The sequence below is a fragment of the Macrosteles quadrilineatus genome, unplaced genomic scaffold, assembly GCF_028750875.1.
Source record: "Macrosteles quadrilineatus isolate MER2022 unplaced genomic scaffold, UCM_ALF_1.0 Scaffold_1__1_contigs__length_201487025, whole genome shotgun sequence".
Classification (NCBI taxonomy): Eukaryota; Metazoa; Arthropoda; class Insecta; order Hemiptera; family Cicadellidae; genus Macrosteles; species Macrosteles quadrilineatus.
The window spans coordinates 144,324,813-144,337,761 of NW_026542594.1; the positions used below are offsets into that span (position 1 = coordinate 144,324,813).

The 12,949-nt window shown below is 34.2% G+C and overlaps 1 protein-coding gene across 1 annotated transcript in view; it reads left to right on the top strand.

Annotated features, from left to right (window-relative positions):
• LOC128986304 (uncharacterized) overlaps nucleotides 1-12,949 on the top strand; it is a 68,177-nt gene that overhangs the window by 27,491 nt on the left and 27,737 nt on the right. The window contains exons 6-8 of the mRNA XM_054406602.1: nucleotides 1,121-1,238; nucleotides 7,282-7,394; nucleotides 10,629-10,814. Of these exons, the coding sequence (XP_054262577.1) occupies nucleotides 1,121-1,238; nucleotides 7,282-7,394; nucleotides 10,629-10,814 (417 nt within the window). The remainder of the gene's footprint in view (nucleotides 1-1,120; nucleotides 1,239-7,281; nucleotides 7,395-10,628; nucleotides 10,815-12,949) is intronic.

Genomic DNA, 12,949 nt, shown 5'->3' on the forward strand with positions numbered 1-12,949 from the left:
CTGGGAGTTGATGGATAAATGTAATGCCAATATACTGAGGACTTTGCTTATATTTTTCTTTTTTATGATTTTTAATTGTGAAATTTTGTTTATATCTAGTATTGTAATTGTGGATATCCTGTTGTCGCTCTAATTTTGATTCATTATTTTTTACATAAAGAATTGTTTTATAGATATAAAAACACGGAACTGTTAAAATTTCCAAATCTTTGAAATATTTTCTTAAAGAATTTTTGCTAGAGGTTCTTTCTAAATTTAGGATGTGTCTGATAGCTTCCATTTGTAATAGTAAAATTCTTTTTAAATTTTGATTACTCGTACCCCCATAAATTTCAATGCCATAAGATATATGGGAGTGAATGTGGGCATAGTAAACTGTTTTAAGGGTTTGTACATTGCAAAAAGGTTGAAGTCTATTAATTATAAAAATTCCAGAACTTATTTTCTTACAAACATGATCAACATGTTTGGACCAGGTTAACGTTTTATCAACTATAAGACCTAAAAACTTGGTGTTATTCTCAAAATTATTAAAAATTTCATCGTTTTTTAATTTTTACAAGAAAATTTAACCAAAGTAGTTTTGTTCTTATTTAATAAAAGATTTTTATCATTGAGGAAAGTGTTTACAATTGAAATGGCATTTTCTATTTTGGATTCTATACTGTTTGTATTTCTGTCATGTATTGACATACTTATGTCGTCTGCATATAAACATAGTTTGGTATTCTGAATTTTATTAGTTAGGTATTCCTGCATACCTCCCAGATAACATAAGAATAGGAACGGTCCAAGAACCGATCCTTGAGGAACCGAATATTGTACCTGCCTTAACTTAGATTTTATATTGTACAAATGTTGCTTCTCAACAAATCTAACACTGACATAATGTTGCCTTTCTTCCAAATAAGACCTTATCCAATTCAATTCTTTACCATAAATACCATAATTTTTAAGCTTATTTATTAAGGTAGGATGGTGAACACTATCAAAGGCTTTAGACATGTCTAAAAAAGCACATTTTCATCTTATCTTTAAAATTGTGAAATTCTTAGATTCTTGTTATCTACAAATAAGGTGGCATAATGGAAATTGTCTTGTATTGATTGTTTTATTTCAGCTTGAAAAAACCAATGAGGTTGATGGAAGAGTGTTTTTCAGTCATGATATTGTTATTTTTAAGGATGGCTGGCCTGGTATCAAACCAATAACAATTGCCAAAAACACAATGATCACAGGTAAATAATTATGTACACTCATTTTTCTCCTGTCTGTACTCATTATTAACAAAGTAAAGTCGCAAGTTTAATAACAAATCATCAATGTAAAAATTTGAGAGAAACTTTAGTGGAAAGAACCTTGTATTAAAATCAGACTTTATTTATACCAGAATAAATACCTGAAATGAATAGTCAAAGATTTTCCACCAAATATGATGGATTTAATTCAACATACTTTTTTAGTAACAAGCAATTGTTCAGTACAAATAAATTAAACCAGTTTTTTTTGTTGAAAAACCTAACATAGGTATCTGTTCCTTGTTTTATTTTTTTCTTCCTAGTAACCAAAAATAACAAAACTATTTAAACATCTGTCAGCTGATATTTAGGTGACCACTAAATTATTATATTAAACATTTTAAGTCTCTGGTCACATCACTACAAAACTATTTGTTAAAAGTCAAAAATGGAAAGAGAAATAGACTAGATAATGAGCAGAAAATAATTTAATTAATCACAAAAGAAAAGTTACTCAATCATAGTAAAATGCTACCAAAACAACTTTTAAGACTTTGCAAAGCTTTTGAATAGTTCTCAGCGGTAGCAGGATAACTTTCGACCAGCTGACGAGACCTAGAATTAGCTAAAGTAGCCTGCACAAGATAATGATATTTATCAATATCGTCAATATTCTCGTCATCATCTATTCTTTTGAATTGTGCCCAAAAAGGTAGCCAATCCTTCAAATCCCCGCTAAACTTTGTGAATTCAATAGTAGGTAGCCTCAGCTTAGTCCTAACAGCAGCAGATTTACTCATTACAGACCCATTGGAATTAGGTGAAGTGGCCCTAGACCTAATCAATCTACTCTGTACAGCTAAACTAATTCGATTAAACTTCTCTACATATTCATCTGCTAGCCTAACTTCTTCATTTAACTCATCTTCATCTGCTTCAGAATCAAGTAAGAAATCTAAAATTTCCCTGTCCAAAGTTTTTAGTTCTTCTATCTTACCTTCCAGAGAGATCAATTTACCCTGTATGCTGTGTATGTCTTGCTCATCTTTGCATAGCTCCTCATTTATCCCATTATAAATTCTGGTAAATGCTGTTCTGAAGGTTTTTCTTAGTTTCCTATTTCTTTCCATTATCTCAATAGTGACTATCTAGTTAAGAACTCATACGATCCTGTCACGGTCGCCAAATGTTAAAAGTCAAAAATGGAAAGAGAAATAGACTAGATAATGAGCAGAAAATAATTTAATTAATCACAAAAGAAAAGTTACTCAATCATAGTAAAATGCTACCAAACCATTATTTCTGTGATTACTACATAACAATTCATTCAAAAAATCATATGTCTCAAAATTATAAAAGTTCATATTTTCATAGCAGCTGGAAAAGACAATACAAAATATAAACCATAGATTATTTAAATGAAATGTTTGTATACTATATCCAACACTATTATTAAGTTGGGTAAAAACACCAAATTATTATAAAACAATCAATAAGGTATCTGTGAATAAATTTAAATAAATTTAGAATGCTTATATTAATATTCTCGTTGAGGCTACGGCCACATGTGGCGTTTTTCACACGTTAAAATGTAGCTTATTTTGACACTGCTTGAATTCCCGCTGTTGTATGCCACACGTTTGTTTTTTTCACACAGTAAAATGTAGCTTATTCTCAAGCCAGTTGAAGTCCAGGAGCGGCAAAATACAGTGGGAACCCGCAGTTGATTGACGAATTATGAATGGTATATTAATTTAAAACGAAAACCACACTAAAATTATTTTATTTTGATAACCTTTCATTTACCGAACTATTTACATTTAGTGTAAACAAATAAATATAGTATAAATATTTTTATTACAAGATTTTCATCAGATTTTTCTACTACATAAATGCCTCTTTAATTTTTTTAGCCCAACTAAATTCCTTTCCTTTTAGTAACAAATTATTAAGTGGTCCAGTAAGTTCAACCTATGTTTAAGATAAAACGTGTAGGCCTACTGTGTAATTGGCTAGACCCAAAAATATTATACGCTATCCTGGAAAAAATTAGATACATATATCATTATTTTAACTTGCTAGGACGACTTGATCAAAGCTGCGTGTTGCTCCCCAGGGACAGAGCGTGAAAACAAGCTTCAAAAATGCACCCCAGTTCATTCTTTGCGGGTAATGCGCAAGCCCGCTGCGGGTGATTTTGCAGACGCGCAGCATCTACGTGAAAAAACACTGCATTTGGCATACCTCATTACATTTAATGCTGCTCATATTTCTCGCTTTTTTTGCGTGGAAAAACGCCCGTGTGGCTGTAGCCTGACATAATAATTTTATCATATTAACAACTATGCCCTGTAATAGTTTTTCCTGGAAAATCTCTAAAATTCAACAATTAATAACACACTGTGTGTTGAGGATACTTTAATCAATATATTGTTCCTTTAGACATAGATATAGACATAGTTTTTTCATAAATAAGTACAAATACAATGTGTATTTGTGTCTTTGAACACAATTGAGCTAGGTTAGTTCACATACCTTGCTTTACCACAGGGAAGTCTTAATCTTGTACTTCAAAGTTCACGTATGTGCGTTATGGTTACAACTGACAGCAGGATCAAGGTAATAAAGGAAATTGCGTGGGAGCTTTTAATCTGCATGAAGTACATAACTACCCTATCTAGCAGGGACACCTGGAAGTTGACAGCACAACATACTGCGGGGTTGGTTTCGCCTTCATAAGTAGACTGTTCCTGCCTTACTTTACTGTATTGCTAGCCTGCTCGCATATCCAAAAAGGAGTTGTTAGTAATGACCGGTCCAATGACTCCATGAAAATTTAATGCTTGAAGCTCAAAAAAGAACTAAAAAATGTGTAAGGTGAACTTGTGAATGAGGAAGTTATTGATTTTGCAGATAATATTCGTGGAATACTTGCTGCGTTTTCTGAAAAGTACACAAGTGATGCAATAGTCGATTTGATCCCTGACATTACTGAAATTTTAAACAGACTTGACGCGTGTAGGACCGTAAATATTGACTTGACAAAAAATATGTTTGAATTGACAGAAGAAAAATATTGTTAATCAGATCAGTTGAAATTGAGAAGAATAAAAGAAATGATGATTCTCAGCTCCAGATGAGAATTTAGAAAAAATGCAGAGGAAACTGAGGGATGAAATACGGGATAAAAATGCAATCATCAACATTTTACAATGTGAAAACAATTCACTGTCAGATAATTTCAGCAATAAAGCTAAAACTAAAAATTCAACTAAAGCGATGAGATGTTATTCAAGGGACGGACAAGCGCAGACTTCCACTTTTCAGGGAAAATATCTGATCTTAGTGAAGTATTAAACATGAAAGTTAATGTTGGGAGGAGAGCAAACAAGATTTGTTTAATTAAAGAAATTGGGATTCTGTCAGAACCAGTGGCGTCAGACGTTAACCACCTTATAGCCTTCAAAACATCAATTTGCAATATTGGCTTCAAGTAAAATTTTGTGATGGAATTTGGAAACGTGATGGAAGAGAAGGAACGTAATTATACTCAGTTAAATGGTTCTGAACTATTGTACCGTTTGCCGGTGATGAAACTGATAAAAAAATAATTATTCAAATTGTTCGATGGAATTGATATAGGAACAACGTTAACTTGCTTTCCAAATCCAAAACATTGAGTCCCGCTGAGCCATTAAACCAATGATCTCACTAATCCAAGGAACGGATCGACTTACTAACCCTATGGTTTAAAATTGGAGGGTGCTTGTCATATAATTTTAAAATGGTTTAATTAAGTGAATCGACCATATCATTGACTGACTCCAGGGTATTTATGGAGTGTCAAGGCGTTTAATTTACATCAGACAAAAAATTTGCTTCATTAAAATTTCTAAAATCTCTGTAAGAGATAAGTTTTTCTTCGGGCTTGGGAGCTCTCGTGGCAAGGGCGCAATAAATTAGGTCGTGTCGAGAAATGGCAGGGACTGGAAGCTGGCCATGATGGACTGAAAATCACTTTAAATAATAAGGTCTAGTAGGGTATCAGCTTCAGCAGTGTGATGAGTCGGGTCCAGTGGGAGTATCGTCATGTTGCAAGAGTCAAACATGTTTGTCAATCGTCTGCAATCGTAACCTCCATGTTTGAGTAAGTCACAGTTAAAGTCACACATGATCAAGACACGACTGTAGCCTGGCATGAGGCGCAAGAGAATATTTTAAAGTCGGCCAGATGACCACACCCGGGGGGCGGTAACATGTCCCCAGGAGAATAGCATCCGAACAACAAGACAAACGAATTTCCAAAAAAATAAATTCGGGTTTAGCAGAGTACAGTTTTTACAAAAGGCCTATTTCAACGACGGTGTTTCAATGTTCGAACAAATCGATTTCACTAGTTTTGAGCCGGTAATTTAAATTCATTTCTAATAAGCGTTTGACAATTGCTGTCAATTTGACGCAACAGCAATATTTTTAAAATGTTAATTTTGCGAGCTACAAAGCAATAATTAATAATTGTACGAAATTGTCGATGTGTTTGACTAAGACAAGATTTGTCCTCCAAGTGTAACGTTGACCGTTATGAGTTCATCTCGTTCAAACAGCTGTTGGGTATCCTTCTGTGCTCGTCCTTTGATTGGACCATTTGATCATGATGTTTGGCGCAGATTTTAAATTTGAATGTGCAAATCAGCTTAGTGTCGATTTCAAAAACCTTGAAGTGGGATTTGCGGCCGATTTACACTCACACTGGTTTTGGGTACAGTAGCTATATACCACTTTCCATTGCATTCTATCATTTACCGTACCTTATCTTACCTCCGTGGCCACTGAAACCTTAAGAGGATTCTTGCCTCCCCTTCTCTTCTATCCCCTGCCTCTTCAAATGTAGATCCCAGCCTGGAGATGTCTTTCATTACTTGGTTTTTTTTTACTTTATTCTTGGTATTCCAAGTGGTCGTCTACCTTAAGGTACTCCTTGGAATTCACTTTTAAAAGTTAATCTATCTTCTCTCCACCACGCATAGCCTGCCCTTCCTATCCTTTTACTTTCTGAAAGCACCCCTATATCTGGATGTTTATACATTTCTCTTAGCTCTCTGTTCTTTCGTATCTCAACCTCTGTTATCTTGAACTGGTGCCCAAGTTTTGGAACCATACAGTACTACTGGGATAGTTATGGTATGGTATGAATCTATTTTGGTTTCTACTCACACCCTACAGCTTATTAGACAGTTTTCTAGAGACCTACTACACTGGTTGACATTTTCATGACTAACCAAAATTACAATATACAACACATTATTATATCTTTAACGATTAAGAGATAGTTTTCTGAACAAAATATTTCCCAAACATGAGTTAACACTTTCATGGCATAAACTTACATAGTTTTACTTACATAGTTTGCATTTATGTCAAAAAATGATTATATTAATAAAAAGCAAGTGTTTGAGATATATAGTTCAAAATCACACATTATTTCCCGATAACGCAGATACTTTTTGGTAGAGAAAAAAACTTAAAAATGAAATAGTGTGTAGCCAAACACCAAAGATCAATATTTTTGTAAACAAATAACCTGTAGCATAAACATTTCAATGACAGTTTGAAACCAGCTGTTAGTTAAACCACCACTGAAACGACTTTCAATTGTTAACGTTGGCTGATAGACTAAAAAAATAAAAACTCAATTTGTAAAAAACTGAAACCCTAAACTAAAATTATGGCTTCAATATTACCTTCCTTTCAAAATTATCTTTCTTTCAACACAAAAATCATGAAAATTCGTCAAGTGGTTGATTCGTTGATTCAGAATCGTGGAATAAAAATACCCTGTCACGTTTTAATATATAAGTATAAGATTGTTAAAACTAAACTTTATCTATACTATCCCAGTATCCTCATTGAGGAAATCTTATTGATGTTGATTTAACTAATTAGAAAATCTTTTGTATAATAATAATAATTTGTAATTCTATAATTATATTAAGAATCAAAACTATGTAGAGCCAGACAGTTTACAAACTAATTAATGTTATAGATGATGACAAGAAACGAGTAATAAACCTAAGGAAATGGAATGAAGATTTCAGAAAAACACCCACTTTAATATCCAATATAAATAAAGTCGATTTATACTGCATTAATTGTAAGGTTAGTATGATAGTATTAGACTTCTACCTTGTTTAGTTTTGTATGGTAATCAAAGTTAACTTCTAGCTGTCACTGATATGTTTACATTGAATGTTGTTTACAAATACCGTAACCAATTCCGATCACGTTTTGAAAGCAAATCCGAACCAAGTAAGATTAAAAAGGTTTTTTTTACATAACGGATTTAATTAATCGCAAGTGCAATAATTTGTAGGGTAACCGTAAATGAAAATAGAGATTCTTTGTGTATAAAATTGTTCTTGAGTTTTGATAACCGGGAAAAAGACCTTGAATCAGTGTTGTATATGGCTGGGAATGTTACATTTTTTAAATGAGCGTTTTCAGTCGAGACTCGGCACACGACCGACGCCCGTCTACATGTCCATAGTAAAAATAAAAGTAGGCCTACCCTGTATTTATGTTTTATTCGTCATGTGTATAAGTGTACAGTTCGTGTATGTGTTTCAAAAACTCCAAGATGCACCTAATGGAGAAGCTCAAGACATTATATTAGGACTCATGATGGCGATTTAATTTCGCCCAAATGCATCTCCTGTAATAGGATATATTAGGATCGACCGGTGGACACAGGTAATTTAACCTTTTATTGATTGTCATACCGATCCGGAACATCAACAAACAACATAAAATGAAGTTATGTATAACTAGCAGAGCACCCGGCCTTCGTACGGGGTTGGCATATAAGTATAAAATGCTTATTGCAGTTATACTCAAGCTCTGCGATTGCAATGGGGGGAGGAATTTACGGTATGATAAAGTATAGCACATCTACCATTGCCATAATGTTCTACCATTGCACCTAAACAATAGAAAAAAATAAATTATCAAACATTCGCACAATATCACAAATTATTCATTAAATTAAAAACTCAAACCTAACTGTAAACAATCCTACTTTGACAGTTCTCATTGTGTATCACAGCTTTTTGTTGCTGCTTAGTTCAAATTAGCTGTTGTCATATATGCACAAACAAAATAATAATAGTGCTGCACCCTGTTGGGAAACCTTATAACTTTTTAATGCTATTGCATATTATATAAACAACTACTTGTAAAGTTGAAACAGCTGACTAATTTCTTTAATTCCCTTTAAATATGAATACTCATAAGGTTAACATGGGGAACTACAGACCCACTGGGGCGGAGCCCGAAAGGATTTTTGAGATAAGATTATGCCTAAATGTTAATAGGGAATGTGAGCTATCATCATGCCAAATTTCAGCCCAATGCGTCCAGTAGTGTATGCGTGATTGAGCAAAACACAAACATACACACAAACTCACAAACTTTCAGATTTATAATATTAGTAAGATAGTTTGGCCAGCATATCTAAAAATATGCAAACCAACTGCTGTTCTTTATATAAGGTTTCAACTGAATACTATAAGATCCCCGTGCGTAGAACGGGTACACAGCTAGTAAATCCTAAATTTTGACATGTGTAGAGCAATATTGCTACCTAACACAATATTGTGACCTGGTGGTCACGGCTTAAAGGTCGAAATGACTCGCGGTCACGGTGCGATCGTCGAAATAACTTTGCCTCCTTCGCGGAACTATAGTGAACATCTCTCGCGATAGCGGCGTCATCGTCTCTTGCGAAGCGGCAAAATCGCCGACGATCGGATCAAATCCTGCCCTGAAAAATTCCTGTGTAAAATGTAATCCTGTCCCAAAAATTGGGACATTTTTTTCCCTGGTAAGGTCCATCCTTACCTAATACAGTAAGTTTAATAAACATATATACCCCCGCCGCATCAAACCTCCCGACTAAGCAAATTTCCATTGTCTGAATTGATATTCAATTAAATCTATTTAAATAACATTAGGGTTAAGGAGTACCTAGGTTTGCTGCTACAAGGAAACTAATAAAGTGTGTTTTTTTTTTTTTGTAAAATATCAATAGCTAAGTATACAATAAATAAATAATCCAAGTTTGATCAAATTATATCTATAAACAAGCAACTACAACATTTTACAATATTCTTCATAAGAATAACCAGTGTTGGGAAGTAGCGTGCTACAAGAAGCGACGCTACAGTAGCACGCTACTTTTTTTGTAGCGTTAGCTGTAGCTATGCTACTTTTAAGATTTTGTAGCTTTATCAGTAGCTATCTAAATTTTTTAAGTAGTTGTAGCGGAATTTTAGCTACTTTTCTCGCTACATTAACATTGATTGAGATAGGTAGTGATTTTTATCACAACCTTACGTGAAACAACCTCTTTCAAAATGTTCATTAAAATTAGGCCTAACTACTTTTTTGGCTTCATACAGCTGGTCGCAGCCGTTTCATTACCTATATTACAGTGTGTAAATACCCATAGCAAATATGTTACCTTATAAAATAAGATTGTAGATTAGTTACAAGTTTTAATATAAAGCCATAAACAGTATTATGGAAGTAGGCAATGGTCAGCGGAAAAATTGAATATTCACGAAAATACTGACAGAGTTAGAGATAAAATTCATTTACAAAAGTCATCATAAAACTATTATTTTTATGATAAAATTGAATTGAGGAAAGTCATAAAGGTTTAAAAGTGATAAAACTCACCAGTTCTTGGAAGTTCTTAAGTACAACGATTATTTTCGTGATAAAATATTAATGGATTTGGGACTGCTATTGGGTTTTTTATTGCATCATTACCTTTGTAATAAATTATGAAGATCGTAAACAAAAATCTGATCAGCCTTTTATCTGCTCGAAACCAACTACGGGTGACTACAACGATAGTAAATTAAAAGTAATTTATTATTATAATGGGCTGTACTGAATTTGTACTGCGTAAAATGCTGTACCGAACCTATGACGGTAACTAAGCATAAACCGTGTACCAAATTTTTCGGTGCACTGCAGACCCCCAAAATACTCATATTTTTACTACACTGTATTTTCAAATTCTTCATTATATTACGTACAAAACATATATATGGTTCCATAGGTTTGCTGTATTGGTTGAATTTATATGAATAAAAAAAAGTCTGCAAAGTCACAAAAATTGCCTTTCTACCACATAGTTTACCATTCACTAGTTGGAGGGTTAATGGAACTCATTATTGCATCCCAGCTTTGCCAGACATAAACATAACTTAACTATTAAACATAACTGTCTTCAGTTGGTCCAAAAGGGAGAATGGTACTAGTTGAAGAATTCAAAAAGGGGTTCTTGATTCAAAACAGCCTTTGTAAAATTGTTGGTTAATTTTTCAGGTGTTGAAAGAGCCACAGAGGAAAAAGAATTCCGTTACTTTAAATGTTACTGATGGGAGTGCAACAAATAAAGTACTTCCTTCTGTTCCCATACAAAAGTACAAAAGTAAAAAGGGTCAGTCGATAGAACATATTGTCACGTGTATTTTTGCCTATGACAATTTAGAAGAATATGCTGCTCTCAAGGTAAGTACCTTATGCTATATGAATTTTTATTTTTGCTATGCAATGAAGAATACAAAGATTTTGTTTTATAGAAACTTCCATAACCAAAACACTATTAAGGAAAATATGTATTGACACCAACTACAGTCGGGACCACGAAAGTTTGGCGACAGCCAATCACAAGACAAGGCTAGTGCGACGTTGCCATATTGCCCGTTGACGACACTAATTAAAATACCAAACAATATTTTCAAATCAGCTGGTATTATTAGATTTGGCAAAACCGCACTGTCCTCATTGGCTCCTTCGAAGTCACGTGGTAAATAGGCTCCTCCCTCAACACTTTCGTGGTCCCGACTTTAATGACAATATTCTGTGTTAAGTGATAAATCAATCAGCTGTTTCCTATGATACTGCTTTGGTTTTAATTAATACTAGCTGTTGGCCCGTCCTACATACGGGAATAGAGTAGTCGATTGAAACTTAATATAATTTAGAACAGCTATCTTGCACGCTTGAAGAAAAATTCTTTGCATTTTTAATAGGGAACATCATCTTGTAAACAAATAATATCTCGTGACCTCCTATTCTAGATAATATAATATAATATTCTAGATACATTTCTAGATAATTGATCAGGTGCTTAATAAGGGAGTTACCAGCCTCGAGCAGGTTTCTCTGGAGTACCCAGTCACCGAGTACGACATGATCACCAAGAGGAGCCACATTGCATACGTCATAAATAACAAAATAACCTTGGATGATGGAATAACTGAATCACTATTCTTCACTAAAACTGTGAACAAACCTATGGGGAGCCTAGCACCAGTAAAAGAGTTTAAGACTAGACAGAAACATGGAGAAATGAACAAATGTGTGCCAGCAAAGATCTTCACCAGCCCCCCAAGTGATGTGTCAGAGTGCTGGAAAAAAGTCACCACTAAGAGTCCAAGACAGGCAACTGCAGACGGAGGCGGATACATACTGCCCCTGCACAACAAATACCTACCATTAAGTGAAGATGTTGTAAACCTTGATCAACAGGAAATACCATTGGGAAAGGGACTTGCGGATATAGAGCAACACAATAAAGTCAAGGGGAAAAGTCCTAAAAAAACTCTACACAAAATCCAAGCAGACACCAAGGCTCAAGACAAAAATTTATCAAGTAAAAAAAGTATGTGGAAGCGTCTGAGACTATCTGTTTATTCTGATAGCCAGGGAAGGAGTTTGGGGCCAAAAATAAAAAAGCGCACACCTTCAGAACTTCAAGTCATGGGAACAGTAATGCCTAATGCAGGTTTAATTCAAGTTGCGGATTCTGCACTACAATCCAAAGAAAACATTGCTGTACTTATTGGAGGTACAAACGATACCCTGAGAAAGGATTTTTTGCCTATCTACTCAACCCTGGAGGACAGACTAACCAAACTGAGCAAAAATAAACATGTTATAGTCACTACAATACCTCAACATTATGACCCAAGTGTAACACAAGATACTAGCCATGAAATCCTAAAAGTTAACAATTATATTAGAGAACTAGTTGCAAGATCTGTAAAATTACACCTAATTGATTTGGATATTCTAAATAGATCCCATTTCAAAAGACAAGGACTCCATATTAATCAAAAAGGGAAAAACATAATTGTTCAACAGATTCTAAATTTATTAGAAAAACTAACAATAATAAAAAAGAAGGAACTCCTTCGAAAAAGAAATACTACAGATTGTGACGAATCTCCTAAAAATATTGACATAGAAGTCTTGGATGTAAACATGGATCAAATGATAAAAGATTTTAAAAATAACAAAAATATTGCTTTTTCTCACTGCATATCAGCAGATTTCCACAATCCCAGACATATGTCAGCAGGTGTGGCAGTGAAGTTCCGGAGGCAGTTTGGAAGACCTTCAACAGCTGATTGTGTCTCAAAACACCTGGCTTTCCAACAGGTGGACGGTGGTGCAGGTGTTTACAGTTTGATTACCAAGCCACAGTACTTCACTAAACCTTGTAAACCTGTTTATGACACAGCATTTCAAGAGTTCACAGAAGATTTTAAGAAAAAAGGATACCAACAACTAATGTGCTCAGCTATGGGCTGTGTTAGAGATATGGTACCTCTAGAGTATTTTGTAAACCAAATATTGGA